Source organism: Phalacrocorax aristotelis, chromosome 2 (genome assembly GCF_949628215.1).
Source record: "Phalacrocorax aristotelis chromosome 2, bGulAri2.1, whole genome shotgun sequence".
Classification (NCBI taxonomy): Eukaryota; Metazoa; Chordata; class Aves; order Suliformes; family Phalacrocoracidae; genus Phalacrocorax; species Phalacrocorax aristotelis.
Window position 1 is genome coordinate 75357764 of NC_134277.1, and position 19682 is coordinate 75377445.

Sequence of the window (19682 nt, forward strand, 5' to 3'; positions counted from 1 at the left end):
CTTGTTCGGTGGGCATGAACTGTTCTGCTTTGAAAGGTCCCTTTGGGACAGTTCTTAGATGTTATCTGCAGGGTATGTGCACAGGAAGGACAGCAGTGTCTTGGGGCACAAATATACAAATAATACTACGATCCTGGGTAGTTTTTTGTTTTAAAAAAGTCAGCAGAGTTCACTAAGTATCTTCCTATTGCCAATAGGTTTAAAAAAGGGAGTCTATCCAGCATATGTGAGGAACAGCTAATTCAAAAAATCAACACATGAGTACTTACACAGAAAATCCCTTGAAGTCTCACTTATTAATACCTGCCCTGTACAATCTTGTGTCATTGTGTATTTCAGGTATCCAATTATAATGAAAGATATTTGATCCTATTATCATTTCTATTTCAACCAAGAGAGGCAACACTTGATGGTAGGATGGGATTCTCAGGAGTTACCAACTCTGGCCAAACTGTGCTTGGGTTGAAGTCACTGAAAGTTTCACTGTTGATTTTTGTGGGAGTCCGGTTAGGTCACTGCACAGTACTTTTGAAATCCCACCTCTAACTATTTCTGAGTTGAGTGTGATTGTTTCCTCACAGGGAGGAGTCCATCACCACAGCCTTCCAAAAACACCATACAAGTGACATGCATCAGTCAAAATACCAAATTCTAGCAACTTCAACCATATCCTGTCTGAGAAGCTATATTAATAAGGCTAATAGACTGATGCTGAGCATTTGCAAGCACGGTAGTGAAAAGAGTGCTATGGGCTTCACTGGAAATTGTAAGTACCGAAGACCTCCAGGATCAGGCTCGGGATGAGCCATTCAGTACCATGTGCGGTCTCTCATAGGCTAGTTTCATGCTTGCTTGCGGTAGTGGGAACTAGCCAGCCGTGACAAAAAAAAAGAACATTGTGGGTCTTAAACTTGTGCTGGTGCTACTTCTGCTTTTAAAGTGAACACGATCTGAAAGCCCCTCTGCACTCAGCCTGTGACAAGCACTCAGCATGTGCCATAGCTTCTGAAATCTGTGGAACAACTTGCATCAGTGTATTCTGAAGGAGCAAACCTTCTGGCATATAGTGCGCTCCAGAGTTAAGCCATCTCCTATCATCAGTTTTCTTCCTATTTTCCCTTCATGGTGCAGAGTTAGTGTCATTGAGTGGGGGAAAGAATAGCATGTAAATTTACTTTCAGGTCACAGGCCCTCATTCTACTGGAGTGACTCACTTGAAGTGATACTAGCGTCCAAGAAAAACCTCTCAGATGCGTCATACAGTATGCTTATTATCGTAATTAATCTGTCACAATATGATTAGCATCCTTGGCTCAGCAGCCTATCAATATATGTATTACTGCTACATTGTTCTTCTAAATGTATGTATCTGTGCAAGCTGTTGGGGATGGCTTATGGCTGAGGAGCCATCTTGGTTTCCCACAGCAGGCATCCCTTCTCATAAAAGACGGGAGGGACTGTTACTTGTTGATGGCGTTGCCTCTGGCAGCAAGCTGCGTTGGTTTGCAAACTGGCTTCACTCTCATTCTCTCTCTCCTCAGCTACATTTTGCCACGCAGCTCTCATGCAAAATGCCACATACTGTCACTGGCTTGGTGTTGTCCTGATGGTGCCTTCTCCCTCGTCAGGCACTGTCACGTCTCCAACTCCACACTTAGCACTGTCTGCAGAGCCTTCCCTGCTCTGACTCTGCCTTCCCCAGACCAGAAGGCCATAAGCAGCAGCATCTCTGCTCAGGTTGTGGCCTCTGGGGATGGCCTGTCAGCGTGAGGAAGTCTGGTAAAGCATGGTGGGGACAGGGCAGGCTCTCGGATCTGTGTGGCTGTGGAGAAGATGCTGGCTGAAGGGGTTCTAGTGGGTTGAGAAAATGGTTGGTACCCATGTCTAAGGGGTGGTGAAGGGATGGGGGTGAGGTATCACCACATCCTTTCTGACATAGTGGTGAAGTTCATGCATCTTGCAGAGGATTAGCTTGATGGGGTGTCATGGTGCTAGGGGTCAGGACCCCTTATAAAAAAGATTGCTCTTTGGTATAAGATGGCAAGTGAAGTAACAAAGTGTGTGTAGGGGAAATTAGAGGGGGTTTCTGAGCCAGCAAAGCAAAGGTGGGTTGGAGAAGTTGCTGCCTCAGGTAGCCACCACAGTTGAGCAATGAAATTTTCACCCCCCACCCCAGCTGGCAAATGAAATGCCTGGTAGATGCATGTCTTGTTCCACCTTGTTGGCAAAGGGTCTCTTATAGATAAATGTGTGACTTTCCATGTGTGTTCAACATGCAGGATTATTACAGGGGTTTGCATTGTTACAAAAGGATAAACTAAGGTGCATTTTATGGTGGACCTTTTGCTGTGAATCCTTATCTTTACAAGTACATCTGAAAAAATCATAACTCTAAGATAAGTTGAAAGACCTCCAGTGAGTGATTTTATTTTTGTGTGTCTGAGCTGCAACCTATATTCTTGGAAGTCCTATTTGAGAAGTTAGCTAAATATGCTTTCAGAAGTGTTCTTAACAGTCATAGGAGCAAAACAAGCTTTGAAAATAAAATGACTGTTAAAATGAACGTTGACAATGCAAAGCAGTAGTGTATGATTGCAGTGTTTTAAATATACCAACATAATTAATGCATCAGAAATTATTATCTAACTTCCCTAATTGATCTTGTAACTTATTATGATATCTGAGTAAGAAAGTGAGGCTAACTCTGTGGAGGAAAAGTATGATTTTTATGGTTGTCCTTCCTGAAGTTTCAAAAAAAAATAAAAACCAAAACCCATACCATGAACGTGTTTCTTCCCTGAAATGCATTTTGTTTGGTTTTTCAACTAGGTAAAGAAAAGTGATGGCATGGGATCAAGAGAAATTGCTTATCACAGTTTTAGGTTGTAGCATCTGTTCAGAGAAAGGGAAGGGCAGGAGAAGATGCAACTTAGTTTTTCTAGAAATGTAACAAGAATGAGATTTTGAAAAAGGAATTTACACCTTTTTAGTAAAGATGCTTCTATTTTTAAAAAGCTTGCTGTTGGGCCTTGGGATAAGCATGACTAAGCTATGTGCTGGTCTCTTAGCAACCAAGCAGATGTGAAAACTGTTTTAAAATCTGGCTGCATGGAGATAATCTCTGCTTGTCTGAATAATGGTGTGCCTTTCTCAAAGTCAATAAAACTGCACTAGTCTAAAGCAGGACTTGCAGAGTGGTAGATAAATGTATTTAACTTGGATATTTTCTTCTCATTCCTTTTTGCTTCTTTACACAGGGAGTGAAGTATCTGTGCATTCCTGCTGCTGACTCACCCTCGCAGAACTTGTAAGTTTTCTTTTAAAACAAATCACACAACCCCAGAAAATCCCTCAGTACTGTGATGCCTGTTTTACAAAGAGCTACAAGATCTGATTCTGATCTCACAAGTACTACACAGGTGTGGTTTTTAATCCATTAAGAAAGCACAGTAACTCTTCATTCCAGCCACTTTGGTTCAGACCCTGCTTTTTTGTGTGTAAGGGTTTGTAGGAGGTTCAGTATGTAAATACTCTTCTATATTTGTGGCCTTAAACTTCAGGAATTCCTTAGTGAGTCTGCTCCTAATTTAGTCCCAGTTTATTCTAGGCATTGTTCTTGTAAATCTTTTTGCTTGCCTGTTCTGTTTTGTAAGTGCTATCTCCAGCCATTTATGAAAAGAAAATATTTGAAAGAGGTATGAAGCCTGGTGCTTCAAGATTTGAAATAAATTGCTCACAGTGGGCCTTCAAGATAAAGGCCTACTGTGCAAACTATCCCTGCAACTATCTGCTCTGGACTCTTGAACCTGCTGTAGAAAGCCCTGCTGCTCTTAGTAGTAGGCTGGCACGGCAGGGAGTTTCTGCCCTGTGGTGACTCTTGCCTTGAGGATATAAGTACTGAAACTAGGGTGTCCCAGCCTCACTCTTTCTTATCTCTGCTAATGTTCATGAAACACTAATTGACGTGCCCTTGGTTTTAATGTTATGAACCATTGAGCATAGCAAGTCTTGATTCCAAAGAGAAATCAAAACAGGTTTTGTAAGAGAACTTGGATGGTGACCAACTCTTTCTTCTAGAGCTCACTGTTTATGTTGGGGAGAGGCGAGGGGGATTTCAGCCACATCCTGCTACCAAGTTTTGTAGAGAAACAAGTAGTTGAAAGAGGCCTGGTAGGTACGGAAGGAAATGCAGCGCTGCTTTTCTCTCACATCACAGCAATATTCCGGCTCATGCTTTCGGGGGATATTTTTAGAGTATGTGTTTCTCATACCCTAGAAAGATTCCAGTGTGGCATTTGATGTGTGGTGCTCTACCTTTTCATTCTGTGTTTGTCGTGATTTTAGGGGAAGGGGGGAAAAACCCCTACCACACAAACACACCCTCCTCCCCAACACACAACAAAACCTACTCCAAAACCCTAAATTCCAAGACAGGTCTGTAATGAGAAGGCATACAGCTAACTGCCTTTGTCATGGACAGCTTTTGAGGCCTTAATACTTAAAATAAATAAAAATAAATAAATATTAAAAAATCCTTTTAGCAAGGAAAAAATGAGATTAGAGGGAAATATTCACATGTCATATTACTTGTTTGTTGGCATTCTGAGATCTGTAGCATTTCTGAAAATGGTTTGCAAATGTGCTTCCTTTGTTAATAGAGATCTGGATCAATTGGGAATGGAAATAGAAAGGATGGTATTTATGATGAACATTAATCAATCTACAATTCAGCACCTCCCTCACTGTTAAATATCAAGGAGTTATATTCAAAAACCACCTCCGGCACTTGAACTGTCTGGCACAGTACCAAAGCTCTTAAAGCTTCAGTGAGAAGATACAATATTTGCATGAGTATTGTTTCTGTTATGCTGCAGGCATCTAAAATACTTGCTTTGGTATCAGGTGGTTGCAAGCAAATATCATTACTTCTAATACTGATACATTTTATCACTTAAAATAAAACTTGATGAGTAACCAGTTTTTCTTTTTTGCTTTATACTGTCCAGATCTTCAAGTAAAATCAAATCATGATGCTCACAAATAGGAATGTTGTTTGCTTTGCACATACAATCTTCTGAAAGCAAGAGGAAGCTGTCTTTGTTCAGTCTGTGAGGATCTGACACAACCTCATCTGGGAGCAGTTAACTCTACTACTGCCTGTGCCCTCTGTGGAGGGAGGGAGAGCTGGGGAACGGGAAAGGGAATTGGTACCTCTGCAACATTTTTGTGTATCTACCCTCTTCTTTGAAAGAGGGATTCTGGTGGTGTCAGGAAAAAAAAAGAAAGCAGCATCCCATATTGCAGGTCCTTGTGTTTTCTTCGCAATGTTTGACATACACAACTGACAGGTAGACACTGCTGTCTTGTCTATCTCTCCCAACAGCAACTTTGTCAGAAGCTTTGCTGCTACTTTGCAACTGCTGGCAGGTTAATAAGGTCCAACTGAAAGCCTTTTTACCCGTTGAATTTCGGGACTGTGAGCTCTTAATTCACTTTAGCTCAATTCTTGTGAGGGGAAACTTCTAGTTTCTTGTGTGTAATGCACATTTACTCCTGGTACGCTTGTTCAGTGGGCCTCCCGTCCTCAGAGGAATGAATTGCCAGGGAAATAACAGCAGGGATTCCCCTGTTAACATGTGGCTGTTCGCTAAAGTAGCTCAAAAGCTTCCTTCTTTGTTCTGCCTCTACCAAGCATAGGAATCAAGCAGTTGCTTTTGAGACTCGAGGTGCTTCCTAAGCGTTAAATGAGTGTTTTCCCTGGACTCTGAGAATTTTACTTTGGGCCATTGACTTCTCCAGAAGTGTCATCTCCTATAGAACCTGTTACTAAAAAATTAATTCTATAGAAATCAAATCTCCCCTTTTTGCCCTGTTCCAGCTAATTGTCTTAGGCTACGTGTTTCTAAGGAACTAACCTCCAACGGTCAGGCTGTTAATGGTGATAATACAGAAGCTAGATAACCTATTGAGAAAAGAAACTTGAGTGGATCTTTGTGACATTTACATTGCCAAAGGAAAGAAACATCAAGATGCCTCTTCCTATCTGATTTGGATGCTTTTTTTCAATCTTTATAATATTCATAGAAGTATGACTAGCAACAAATGAATATGTAGATCTGGTATCATAACTCTGCTCTTAGCCTAGTTTTGGATTATCCAGCCTGCTAATGAGTAAGTTGAGAACTTTTACAACATGCTAGTTTGGGCACTGTACCGGTGATTCTTCCTGTCATGTTTTCCTACTGTGAAGATGATACAGTTCAGGACCCAGTTTTAAGCTGGGAGATATGAAAGCCAGATATCATGTAATAAATTGTCTTGAAATAACTTCAGTCCAACAAATAGGCTGCAAATCAACACATTTGTCAAGTGCTTTCCTGTTACAGATGATAATCAACTGTTTTGTGGTTAATGTAAGACTTGCCATTCTTCTTTGTCTGGCACTTGCCACACAGCTAACTGGTCCTCGATCTTAGTTTTCAGTTTAGGCAACTGTGTCTGCTAGAGCCAGCAGAGACCCTGATACCATAGGGTTGTGCAGGAGTATTTCTCCTTTTTCTCTGACTCCGGGTGAGGAGGGGCCATGGTTCTACAGAGCAGCACTAATTCTAAGCTTGGTTATTTCTCTTCTCGTTTTTATGAGTGCCTGTAAACACACTTGAGTGTTTCAGCAGACCGAATGTCATCAATAAGGAAGGACAAATAAAACTGAGTGAATGGAGTTCACTGCTAGCTATATTTAGTGCCTTGCAAAGGTGTTATGCTCATTCACAGATATTTATCAGACCAAAGCATTGAAGTGTTTAACCAAAACTTGTGCTAGACCATTGAAGTGAACTCATTGGTGCTTGGAGCTGTGCTGTTTGCCAGATTTTCTAGAGAGAAAGAAAAAAATGGGTGTATACGAATATTGGGATGTGGTCAATCTAGTCCTAACCAAGTTTCATCTGACTAAACCCATTCAATCTTGGATAAGCGCTCCTTCATTGTGCAATAGCAGTGCCTCTTGCGCACACAGCCCAACATCTCATTTGTCCTCTGAGTTCATTTATGTGAAGTTGCTTGTGACCCTAGGCAGACCTGAGCACCATGATTGTTAGAATTCAGCCAGTGAAAATGTTTTAGAGTGGCAGTCCAAGTGGAAATGCATTTGTAGGGCTTTGTCCCTCTTCACTGATCCCATACACTTGATCTGTTTCTTGAGAAACAAAATCCTGACTTGGCATGCCATCCTAAAGCTTGGGATTGCATCGTGCCTTGAGATGGACCAAATAAGTTACTCAAGTCTTCTCCAGCTGTGTTCTCTGTGTTGTATCCAGTGATGCAAGAACTGCTTCAGGGAGGGAGTCCTGGGCTTTGGGATCCCTCTTTTTGGTTATTTCAGCTTAGACATCGGTGCCTTTAAGTTCCACAGGCACTGTCACTCTATTGCATCACTGTTGTCCTCCTCCAGGTCTTGTGTGTTTATAGTATCAGCAGCTGCACTGTTGGGCAGGAAGGGAAGCTTCCTTTTATGTGGGTATTCCTGATTTTTGTGTGGCTGCTGGTTCTGGGCTGAGGTTTTTTTTTTCACCCTTGTGGTATAATATTCACCCTGAGAGGGGAAACATCTTGAATACAGGACGTTGTGTTTCATAGGTGTCGAGTGCACTGTGCTTTCTGGTTTGTCTTTGCCAATAAGCCTGGTACTGACTGCCCCTTAGGAAGTTCTTTTCTCTGGCTGTGTTGCACACATTGCTACTGCTTGTGAGCTTAAATTGCAAGAGCTCTCAAATGCCACAGTGAACTCCAGCTCTATTGAACTAAGAGGTGCTGCTTGCACCTGCGATAAATTGCAGGCAGGCCCAAAGGCTTTGCAGTCTGAAAGGCAGGGTGAGCAACTTGGGACTAGATTGCAAAGAGGTGATGCTGCAGATTTACTGAGAATGCAGCTGCCCAGTTGCTTTCTTTCAGACTTGTCCCACTTAAAGTGAAGAGGTATGTGTAAAGGATGATGAGTACAAATCTTAAGGTTTGTAGACTGAGTCTTTGTCTTCTCCACATTTTCTCCTCTGCTTTAAAGAAGGTAGGCTGTAGGCAGGGGTTGGCTGACAGCCTGAATAAGGGCAGGCAGAAGGGGTACTGCCGTCTGAGGGGAGGAAACTGGAAGGAGCTGAAGAAGCTAGGGCTTGAACTGAGAATTTTTTCATAGCAGGGACAAAAGGGAGAGGTTTCACGTTGCAAAGAAACTCATAACATTTAGATGTGTCCTAGTACATGGCTTGAAGGAGGAGGTGAAGTCACAGTTAAGTGTAAGTTTGGGTAGTGGATCGTGGATGCCTCTGTGAGAGTCAGTACACCTTAAAACTGTTCATGTAGTTGTGCTGAGTTTCAACTGACATCTGAGCATATGCAAGGAGATGTGAGGTCAAGTTACTACTTTAAAGAGAAGTAAAACACAAACTGAAATACAGACTTGATAGTCATCAGAATAAAGTGTTTGTTAATATTTATCACACTGTAGTGCATAAGATACCAGTTTTCTTCAGCTAGAGTGGAGAATAACTATGCCAGTGAGTTTTGTGTTTCATTGGCAGACACTAACTTTTACCTTGTACGGCTTGTATTCAGTTCTAAATTCTAGAAACAGCGTTAAGTGAGGCTTTCAGACAGATTTCTCTCTAAGTAGTGATTTTACTAAATAGAGCGCTTTCTTTATTCCCCTTCTACTTCTGTTTTCAGGGCAAGGCATTTCAGAGAGAGCATCAAATTTATCCATGAGTGCCGGCTTACAGGTGAAGGCTGCCTGGTTCATTGGTATGTATACCACTTGTTAAAAAAAGTTCTTAAGGGTTCCTCTACCGTGATTTGGATGTTCATTATTTTAATAAGTTAGTGTTCATCTCCATTGTATAGCAAAATCCTTTTGGACTGAAATGCCCCTTTATTTGAAGAGCCCCAGAAGATCTGCAAATGCTATTAAAGCCTCATGCTAGGACTTTTGAGTCACTGGGGTGGGCAGCTGCCTGGAGATCAAAGGAGCCCAAGAAATTCTTCTTGGCGTTCTCTCCTTATCAAATCTTTCTGTAGGGTTGATTTGACTAGAGATGCATTGACCAGAGATGTTATTTATTTCCCATTATTTTAATCACTGTGTTTCTTAATGTGATTTCCATAATCCTAATAATTTGATTAGTTTCTATAACAACTCTTTTAGTGACTTCAGAGTTGTTAAAAGAATTTCCTCTCAACAGAAATTGATTTGTTTTTTTTTCTTTTCTTCAAACTGCTGAAGCATTCAAATGTTGCATTTTTTTAATAGCAAGTCTCTGATTGGAGAGATGCTCCTGGGACTGTAGAGAATAGAAAAGGAAATCCCACCCTGGGTTTTTCTTGTTCTATGCTATTGGTTGTAGTCTCTGCTGTATGTCCAAGTGACATATCTGAGTCTATATCTGGAATCAGAGTCATCTCGTGATTTGAACACTGGACTTGTACACAGGCCCTGAGCATAAATCCTTGGTTTACCACTGACTCATGATAGGGCTGTGCATGAGTCATTTGGTCAGTCTCCATGTACATAAAAGAGGGATAGTTAGTCTGAACTCTGGTAGAATTTTTAAAAGTATGTATTTTAAATTTGTGAAGCATTTCAAAAGCATAAAATGTTCTCAAAATGCCAGGTGAAAGTTTGGTACAAATGGTACTCAAACACATTCTTCATACTCACAGTAGTTGGGAGTTTTGTGTCTGGTGCTGTCAAACCAGTAATGGTGGATGATACTTACTCTATCCAAGCGTTTCATGTGGGGAAACTGGAGTCCTGGAAGTTGAGGTTGCACAGTGCATGGACAGCAGAAAGGAAGGGAACTCAAGCAACCAGATATACTTACTTCAACAGATCAGTTAAAGTTCATTTCAGCCCCATGAAATCGAAGCCTTTATTCGTGGTGGAGGGGGAATGGTCTTATTTCACTGCTCTGATCTATATAAGCAGAAGAAAGTGGGTGACTTACTTCTAGCTTATTAAAATCCAAATCCTCAATATGAGAAACTTCTTTCCTGTGAGGGTGACAGAGCAGCGGAACAGGCTGCCCTGAGAGGGTGTGGAGTCTCCTTCCCTGGAGACATTCAAAACCCACCTGGACACATTACTGTGCCCCCTGCTCTGGGTGTGCCTGCTCAAGCAGGGGGGTTGGATGAGATGATCTCCAGAGGTCCCTTCCAACCCCTACCAGTCTGTGATTCTGTGAAATCTATCTTTAGAATGTGTGCACTGTCCCCTGCTTTTGTGAAGACTTATCACTTTTTTCTTCCTTTCCAGTCTCATATGAATTATTGTTCAGAAACAACTTCATCTTGTCACAGATTTGTTCTGATACATTTGAAAAAGCAGCACCAAAAACCTTTACCTCAAATATTACAATATTTCTTCCTTGTGGCAAGCAACACAGCAGTCTGCTGTCATGTTGGGATGTGATGCTTTTACAGCACTACTTCAACTTATTGCACCTGCTTTTTCATGCAGCCTTGCAGGTGTCTCCAGGAGTGTAACATTGGTGGTTGCCTACATCATGACCATCACAGACTTCGGTTGGGAAGATGCACTGTCTGTTGTCCGCGCAGCAAGATCCTGTGCCAATCCTAACATGGGCTTCCAGAGGCAGCTACAGGACTTTGAAAAACATGATGTTGATCAGGTAAATGAACTGGTAACACAACCCCAAGCCAGGTCATGGGCTACTTCTCATTATTTTGTGGCCTGGGTGGTTTATCTGATTCCCTGATTTTTTGCTTTGAGGGAGTGGCTTCTTGGCCAAGCCTGCTCCACCGGGGAGGTGTGGATAGAACCGAAGGTATCAGGGAATGCTGGGTGGGAGAAGAGATGAAGCACAACATCTAAACACCTCCTGCCCAGCTGTGCTCTCAATCCAGTGCTTGTTTCATGTGTGCTAAGATGCAATACAAGACTGACACCTTTAGAGGAGTAAAAACGAAAGAGTTGCTCAGAACACAGCAGAAAGACCAACCAATAAGTACCAGTTGCATAAAAATAGTGGGTTCCCCCCAACACATTCATTTGGAATAGTAAGCAGGAAAGATATCATAATCAGAAATCTTTGCTATCCAGGAGTTATACTGGGTTCTCATTATGACTTAGGTGTCATGTTCCTTCCCTCTACCCCCTTGTGTGGCTGAGACTTAGTACATGTAGAACAGTCTCAAATCTGACCCCTTTTTGTCATCATAGGCTTTGGACGCTTTGTAGGACTAGGAAAGGTGATGGAACAGTAAGACTATAAAAGTACTTTTCATAAAACAAAAATTTGTTTCTTAGCCCTAAAAAGAGCCATCCCACGCAAAAGACCTGCTCCCCGTGGGTGATCAGCGACTTCCACTTATGTTAATAACCTACTCTGGCTGTCCCCTCCGTTTTCCATTGCTCAGCATGTTGCTGTTCTCTGGGTTTTTGTGCCTATTGTGCTTATTAAAAATCAACAACAACAATAGAGGCAAACTAAAACTGGAAAGCAAAATACATGAGGCAAAGGATGTTGGGGTTTTTTATTCCATGTCTGTCATTCTACTGCAGAAAGCTCAGAGTTTAGAAATTACCATTTGTTTTGCATGATGCAGTTTGCAACTGTAAATATTTGCGTTTTTTTAATATTTAACTGAATGTTTCCTGGATCGTTTGGAACTGGTGTAAATGGTAGAGTAACTGATTTTAAAGAGACAAAAGTCAGAGGGGGACTTTCCAGACTTGTCTCCTTCCTCCCTTACAGTCATTTCTACTCTAATTGGTCTGGGCTAAAAGCAATGACAATTAAGGCTATATGCAAATAGCCTGATAAAGACAGTAACGTCTCTCTTTTTTCATCCACCATGGACGGCACATTCTGCCTTTTTTCACTGAGGGGGAGGCAGCAGGTTGCAAAAAGAAATATCCACCTGTAGTCACTGGCTGGGCTGTAGTTTCCTACTGTCTCTTAACAGCAACCACATCCTTAGCAGGTGTCTGTTTACACACCTGATTTCAGTGGAATAATGCCATCTGCTAGGGGTGTGAACTTTTTTGATTTCAGCAGCACGGGTGTTTTGCTGTGCCGCTATAGGGTGGTATCCTGTGGGGTTTCTGGAATTGGGGTCCTTTAGATCTTGGCCTTACAGGAGGGGGTTTAGTCGCTAAGGTCATAACATGGTTGGCACAGATTCCAAACTTCCCACCAGGGTACACATGGTATCCTGAGGCTTCAGATTTCACTTAGGGTCTTAAAATCTTTTAGGAATGGGAGGGAGTAACTGTGGGGAGGTCTTGTCTCTCAATGTCCTAGTAAATGGTCTTATGGATAAAGCTGTCCACGAGCCCCAAACAGGACAAAGCTATGAAAGTTAAGGCTTGAAAAATGATCACAGGAATATTATCCCCACTGGGACAGAACCGCTGGGGTCTGTATCTACTTGCTGCTTCTGCAGAGAAGAGCAACAAGATTGTCAGGAATGCCTAAGTGGACTCAGGTTCTTCAACTGGCAAAGAAATGACAGAGAAGGATGTGATAAAGATCTATAAAGTTGAGTGGAATAGAGAAAGTGAATGGGTATGATTTCCACTCTTCCCTTTATTGTGAGAAGGAGCTATCACTTGGCAGGTCCCAATCAAGGAAAAGGAGAGGTTTTTATACAATATGTATTTATGGAGCTTGTTGGCATCCAGATATCTTTTGTGGTAAAAATTTGTGGATTCAGAAAGTGGCAGAAAAATTCGTTTGTTGCCATCAAATGCAGATACCTCCTTGGCCTCCAGAAATACCTGAGCTGAAAATTGCTGGAAGCTGAGGAAATGAGCAGGGAAAAGGTCCCAGCATTATTGCCCTGCCATTGCCTGATTCTTTCTTTGGCATTCCCATCTGGCTACTCTCATCCTGGATACAGAGCTGGACTGACCTTCAAATGGACCTGGTACATCTGTTACCATGTACTATAATGTCATTCGTGTCAGAAACACATTCTATAGCTTTTAAAGCTCCTGGTCTTTTTCTTCCTAGAAGATACCTTTCCTGATATCTACAGTACCTTTTTTTAGTACTGGTGTTTTTATTACGGGTGTTTGTGGGGTCAGGATGAAAAAGCCATATGAGTGGTTCACTTTCTGATCTTCAGACTTCTTGCAGCCTGTTGTCAAGTTGGCTGATCAGACTAGCTTTCATGCTTATTCAGCTCATTTGTATATGCAACTGGAGGGTGCTTTTAAGTCCAGGATGTCCTTACCTGGTGGGTGTTCTTCACTCCATATTACTTCAGTCAGCCAAGCTGTATTACAAGTGTGTCATTTTAGGGGATGTAAGGGATCTCGGTGATTTCAAATGTGTGTTCCTGTGCCTGTGTTCTGTGCTGCTATTGAAGCATGTGCAATATTTGAAGCGCTTTTCTTTAAACTACTTGTGTTCTTAAAGGCTCTTGAAATCCTGTAGGACAGGAGGGAGTGTTACTTCTGCATCAGTCTCATGTTTCATCATATTGTGTGTGTATGTTCAATTTCTGCAGTTCAGGCAGTGGCTGAAAGAAGAATATGGGGAAAACTCTTCTCAGGATCTGCAAGAAGCCAAAAGTCTTCTGAGCAAATATAAAGAGCAGGCAGAATTGCAGCAGAATACTGGAGGAAGACAGTGGAATAACAACTTCTCATCTGTGCCATCTCTCTCATACAACTACACAACAGAGACCTAATTGTAGGAGGTTGATTATTTTTCTTTTTACCTTTGAAAAACATCTTGCCATAATTTCCATCCCATCTTCAAGATTCTCAGCTGTAATCATGCAAACAGTTGATTTGTAGAAAGCTTCCTGATGAAAATACTACATTATTTGTGTGTGTATGAGTGTGTTTGACACAGTTTTATAATTTGGGCAGGATCAAGCGCTCTGTATGTCCAGAGACATGATCCAATTACTGTGGCTGAGCCAGTTTGTCAGCCAGCCGCAGCTGTTATCCCCTTATGCCCACATTGCCTGGCATTTGCTGTGAGGTTAGCTCAACTCCTTTCGTTGTAGGCTAGCAAAGGGCTCTGAGGGATGAAGTCTGGCGATTCAAGCTGTGGCAGTTTGACATCTCTGCACCATTAATGTGGCAAAGATGTTATTGCTTCTGAAGAAGGGAACTCAAGTCTGTCTCTGCTGCTCCTGTTGACAGTCCATTGGCAAGTAATACCGTGGAGGTGGGCTTGAACTTGAATGCTAGGCTGCAAACTGGAGCAGGTGAGATATGGGTACATGTACCTTTCAGCCAACAGTAGCATCTAGGAGAGAAGTGGGACAGACAACTCTGAGTAATAACATCTTCAACTGCCACAGTGTACTTGCTTCAGTGCACGTGTGACAAAGCTGTTGGTAGAACTGCTGCAGACCAAGAGCACCAAGACTGTTACCACAGCTCAGCTGATGTGCAGTGATTTAAGCCGTGGTCCCTTGATTGTGCATCTGGTCTCCCAACATAAGCTTCTCTGGAGAGTAGTTTATCAGGTCTCCAGTGCTGCTGAACTTCATTCCCTGTGGAACATGTGCCTCTTCAACACACGCCCCTGCGCACATGATAACGTGTCTCCAAAGAGTGGGCTCGGTGTGAGTGCGAGCACCTGTTTCTTCGCTTGTGCTGTGGTTTGCTCTTTGACTTCAGCTACCTCAAAAATGCAGTTCTTGTCATTGTGGTTGTAAATGCAACCTTGAAAATTGCCTTGTGTAATCTTAACCTGACACTGAGTGAAGTGGGTGTGTGTGCGCGCGTGTGAGTGCGTGTGTGCATGTATATTTCACAAATGTCTGTATTTGAGAAGTTTATTGTTTTCTTTTAAAATTGCCCATATTTCTCACTGGTTTAAAAATAGTTGTTTGAATTCAACTTTTTGTCATTTTAAAACCACTATATATTTTGCTGTGATCAGATTTGTAGGAATGCATTTGTGAAATATATTTTAAATTAGGTTAAAACTAGGGGCCATACTCTGCTCTTGGTAACATTGGGTGTTTCTGGAATGGAGCCATTGCCTGACTCAAGTGTATTCTAGGAGCATAACTTGAAATAGGTCACCAGGGATGCTGGGCAGTGTATTGGTTTCTGATGGTGTAATGGGGGGTGGCGCTGATGCCAAGATTGTGATTTCTTGTCTTTGACTCAGAGGAAGGAAGGCCTATTTTTCTTGAAGGTTCCAGAAAGTAAAGAATACCTCCCAGACAGCCAGGACAGAAGAACAAACCCCTGATTTGTTTAAATGTGGTGTATATCATGCTAAAAGCTGAGCACTGAATGAGAAGCAGTCAGCATACTAAATAGACTGTTGTCTCATTCAGTTTCTTTGGTACTCTGACCTCCCAGCGCTTCACAAGATTCCTTTCCATGTGATCTCCTGCTTGCTTTGGGTGGCAGTGAATTCTTTGGATGGGAGCAAGGCTTTTGGGGTCAAGTAAGCTCTGGCTGTTAAATATCTGTTGCTAAGTACGTTGTGGCTTGTGAAATATGGGTCTTGCATATCAATAATTGCCAAAAAGGGAGTGGGGTGGAACTGGCCTGACCATTTCATCTGAGTCCAAGCCTGCATCAGGGTTCTCATTGCACTAAGTGCTTTAAGTGTACTGAACACAGCAAGAGCAGGATAATCATGTCTGTGTTGCAGTAAGGGATGCTATTGGATTTGGGAAGGATGCCGGAATTGACTTCGTTTTCAAGCTTGTAGCTAAACGAACCACTTTCTATTTGGTATATCCAGCAACTGCTCTATGTTTGCCAGGTAAGAGAAGTATTTAGCTCTTCTTGAAGATGTCGATCAGCAAATAATTGGCTGTTCTGGAATTCCAGCACAGCAGTACCTGCACCCACATTGGCAGTCCCTTCTGTGCTCTCAGGGTGGATGTGGTAATGGGAAAATGCTTTCCTCGGTAACAGGGTCTGACATGCGTTCAGGATGCTGGTTCATTTGTTCAACCCTCTACTCATAATAGTATACGTAGTGCAACTTCAGCCCATCCCCAAACGGGGCTTTGTCAGAAGCATTCTGCCTGTGCTCTTCCAGGTATCCAGTCAGTCCATCCTGTACCTGACTGCCAACACTATGTATCTCATAAGACTCTTGGCACTCTCGTCCTTGTGGTAGTAACTCTGTGAGTGCTGGTAAACTGGCAATTCCCTTTTTTGTTCTGACAAATACAAGGCAGAATGGGAGACATCTGTTAATGTTTGTGTGTCCAAGATTATTCTGTACTGGATTTCTTAATAGCTTAGTTATCCCCAAAGAGTCAGTCCCACAATAGGATTTTTTAGAACTGAATTTGGCTGTAGGGCCATATAGCCACATCAGTGTGCGTTATGCTGCAGCTCAAAAGCAGATACAGGGTAAAGCAGGAAGATGGAGGGAGTGTTATATTGTCAGCAAATGGAAGTGCTTCTCTCTTTTTAAAAGACAGGAGGTATTTTCTGTAGTTTTTTGCTTCTACATCTTGTGTAGTGGTCCATATGTACTACATACTGCATTTAAGAGTAGTAAAGGAGCAACAGTAGTCTAAGAAAACTTGAATCTGGTGTGTCTGTGTAGAGAGAAGAATGATAGTTTACTCCTTTATTACCACAAGGTGCAGAAGAGAGAGTAGCTACAGCCTCACCTTTGGCCTTTCAGAAAGGGAGAAGAGCTAACACAGACTGAGAACATGATGTGATTTGTCTTCCAACCAGCCTTTCAGTGGCAGTTTGTAGGACTTTCCAGCTATCTGGAACATGACTGGACCCCAGTCAGCCTCTTAGTAGTTGGCCTTTATAGTGTAGATGATGCATTCAGTTATTTTGTTTCTGTACTTCAAAACACTGTTGTCATTTTGATGTTCACTGGAAAATGTATAAAGTTTATAACACCTTATTGGATATCCAGATTTGAAATGTATAATCAATTTTTCGGGGGCTAAACTTGATATCCATGTGTGATTATAAGCAAATGTTTAGTGTTATACAGTGTAGGTAATGGGTAAATGCATTAGTATTTATTACCCTGATTTTTAACCTGGAAAGAGTTGCTTCCTTACATTTTGTGGTTGCGTGGGAAGATTGTATCTCTGTTTTTTAAAAAGGACAGTAATAACATTGGTTGCTATAACAGCCACTGCCTATAAAGAAGTCAGTGAAAAATTATAGTAATTACGTCAGCTAGTTTAAAAACTCTAAACCTGGTAAGCTTCTTGATTCTGTCTTCCTCTTCCTGGGCATCTTAGCGAAGCCTTGATTGCTTTTTCCAAATGTTTGTATTTAATACGTTCTACACTTTTTTTATAAATAAAAGTGAATGTTAACACCTGACCTGCTTGTGTATTTCTTAAAATAAATAATAGTCTCTGGAAGGTTGCTACTCACTGTTTGTATCCCTGCAGGCACAGTAAGAGTACAAGATGAACTCATTCTGGTATTTAGAATATGTTTTTCTCCAGCACACAGGCTTCTTGAGACCTCCCCTCTCTTCACTAAGTTCTTCCAGGTGAGTTCAGGAATCTGCAGCACAAGCATCTCGTGATAGTAGTCCCACAAGAGGATGCTGCATGTTGCTGTCTGTCTTATTGTTGCTGGGCCTTCATTGCAACAGGGTATGAGATGAATCCAAATTTTTTAATCTTTTGAGATACCTTCTTTTCCATGGGATGCTGGTTTAGGGCTTAATTAGCTGTAAAACTTAGCTGGTTTACAGATTGCCAAGACTCAAGGCTCCCAGTAGTGGTTTGTCAGAGGAAGCTGATGTAAGTGGCAGATGATGATGCGGGGGGGAGAATGTAAAACCTTACTGTGTAAGGCAGGGGGGAAAAAACCCCATTTAAATTCCCACCGATAACACACTGAATTTCTGGTTTGACACTATCGCTGCGAAGAGGGTAATTCTGGCATTCAAACAATTAAAAAAAAACCAAACAAAAAACCCACCAAAAACCAACAAAAAAACCAACCAACAGCCCACCACCCCGAAAGTGTAATCAGTCATGCCTAGGTAGCCAGGTCTTATGGCCACTTCAGTTGTTGAAGGCTGAACTATGTTCTTGCAGTGGGACTCCCTCATCATGAGGGCAAAGTTAGATGCTCAGGCACAATGGCTTTTAGGTCTTGTCTTTTTGCCCCCTCTGCCCTCTCCCAGCACTTGTTAGTTTATGGAATGCTGGGAATGTGTGGATGTTTCATAAGGGATCTCGGGGGTTCAAATAATTAATAATATCCTCCACCAGGATAAAGTTAATGTGTCTGTAGATAGCTTTGAATGTGCTAGATGCACTTGTTCGTAATAGATTTCGGTTCATCTTTAGTGTAAGTGGGATGGCTGTGATTTTATTAATGTGTGTTTCCGTCCCCTTCTTACCTTTCGATGAAAAGACTTTAAAATCAGTGCAGCCTGCTTTGTGAAGCTAGAATTAGTAATTAACTCCTTTCTCCTATCTGTGGTCCATAGCAATGTCTCAGATAAATGTGCTAAAGCATTGATGAGACAGAAAATATCTCTTAAGTTTTAGAGGAGGCTTTCCCCCTACCCCCAAAAGAAAACAGCAGTTTCAAAATGAAAAATGCACTGCTGCTTTGTCTTCCTTTTGACCACTTGGCACATCTTGAGGGCAACTTTTATCCAAATCACATGTAAAAATTGTGCTGCCACCATGGTGCCATGCTACTGTTCCCAACTGTGTATCTCACTTCATTCAATGTTATACATAATTGTCATGAGTTCTAAAAAATGACAGTTCTGATTTGATTCATGCAGTCCTGTCCCACCATGCGGTAAACTGAGAGAACTGGAGGGCAAACCCGTATGCCCTCAGATGTGAGCCTAATCTGAGAAGGGGTTTGAGCTTTGCCAGCAAATTATGAGAGTCCTTCCACCCCCCCAGGAAGATTGTACTGGTGGAGGGGAAAATGATGATGGTCTGTAGAAAATATTAGACAGCATGAGGAAGATGATTTTGTGCTGTACCGTGTTTCTGTAGAAACCCCTGGAGACACAAAGCATGCGACTGAAACAGCTATTTTCACACTTCATTCTCAGCAGGGCTTTAAATGTGGCTCTTGTTTTCCACGTGCCCCAGCTCCTGGGTGTTTAACTATTTCATTGCTACATTTAGCTGCTGTCCAGTATCACTCTTTGACCCTCACCCAGGGAACAAATTCTTCATATGTGTTTGAATCTGTGTTTTCCTCTAGTGAATTGTGCAAACCGCAGTTTACCAAAAGTGAGTAGCCTGTGAGCAGCAGGATGACTTCCTGCAGTTTCCGTGTAGTTTCTAGTGTAGTTATTAGGAGTAGGCATCTAATGAAATGCGAGAAGGAGGTGCCTTTTTGCCATTGAACTGCTGCACAGCTCAGTCCTTGTAGGACAGTCATTTGGGCTCATGTGGGCCAAACGCATCTGCAGTAAACTGGGAGTAAAATTAATTTGCAAGCAGTTTCAAAAAATGGGATGTTCAGCCAGACCTGCACCCAGTTTCCATTTTAGCTGAGGCAATTATGAATGTGCAGGTTTGTACCCTTTATTATTCACTGAACTATGAATAGAGAGATCAGAATGAAGACTTCTGAGCTACTTGAAGTGCAAGGTGTTTTTAAGTTGCTTGCTTGTTTGGTCATCTGTTTGCACAGGCATTTAGATTTGGGCGGATGCATTTGCAATTGGACCCTTCGAAAGTCTAAGTTCTGATTC

The 19682-nt window shown here is 42.0% G+C and overlaps 1 protein-coding gene across 5 annotated transcripts in view; it reads left to right on the forward strand.

Moving 5' to 3' along the window:
* Positions 1–17314, forward strand: part of DUSP22 (dual specificity phosphatase 22) — a 92076-nt gene extending 74762 nt beyond the window's left edge. For 4 of the 5 annotated variants that reach the window (XM_075084153.1, XM_075084152.1, XM_075084150.1 and 1 more), the window contains exons 4-7: positions 3258–3307; positions 8722–8796; positions 10508–10679; positions 13525–17314. In XM_075084153.1, coding sequence (XP_074940254.1) covers positions 3258–3307; positions 8722–8796; positions 10508–10679; positions 13525–13707 — 480 coding nt within the window. In that variant the 3' untranslated portion in view covers positions 13708–17314. Of the gene's footprint in view, positions 1–708; positions 767–3257; positions 3308–8721; positions 8797–10507; positions 10680–13524 lie in introns of those variants that run through there. The other variant, XM_075084154.1, reaches the window with a different exon arrangement.
* Positions 17315–19682: the final 2368 nt, after the last annotated feature.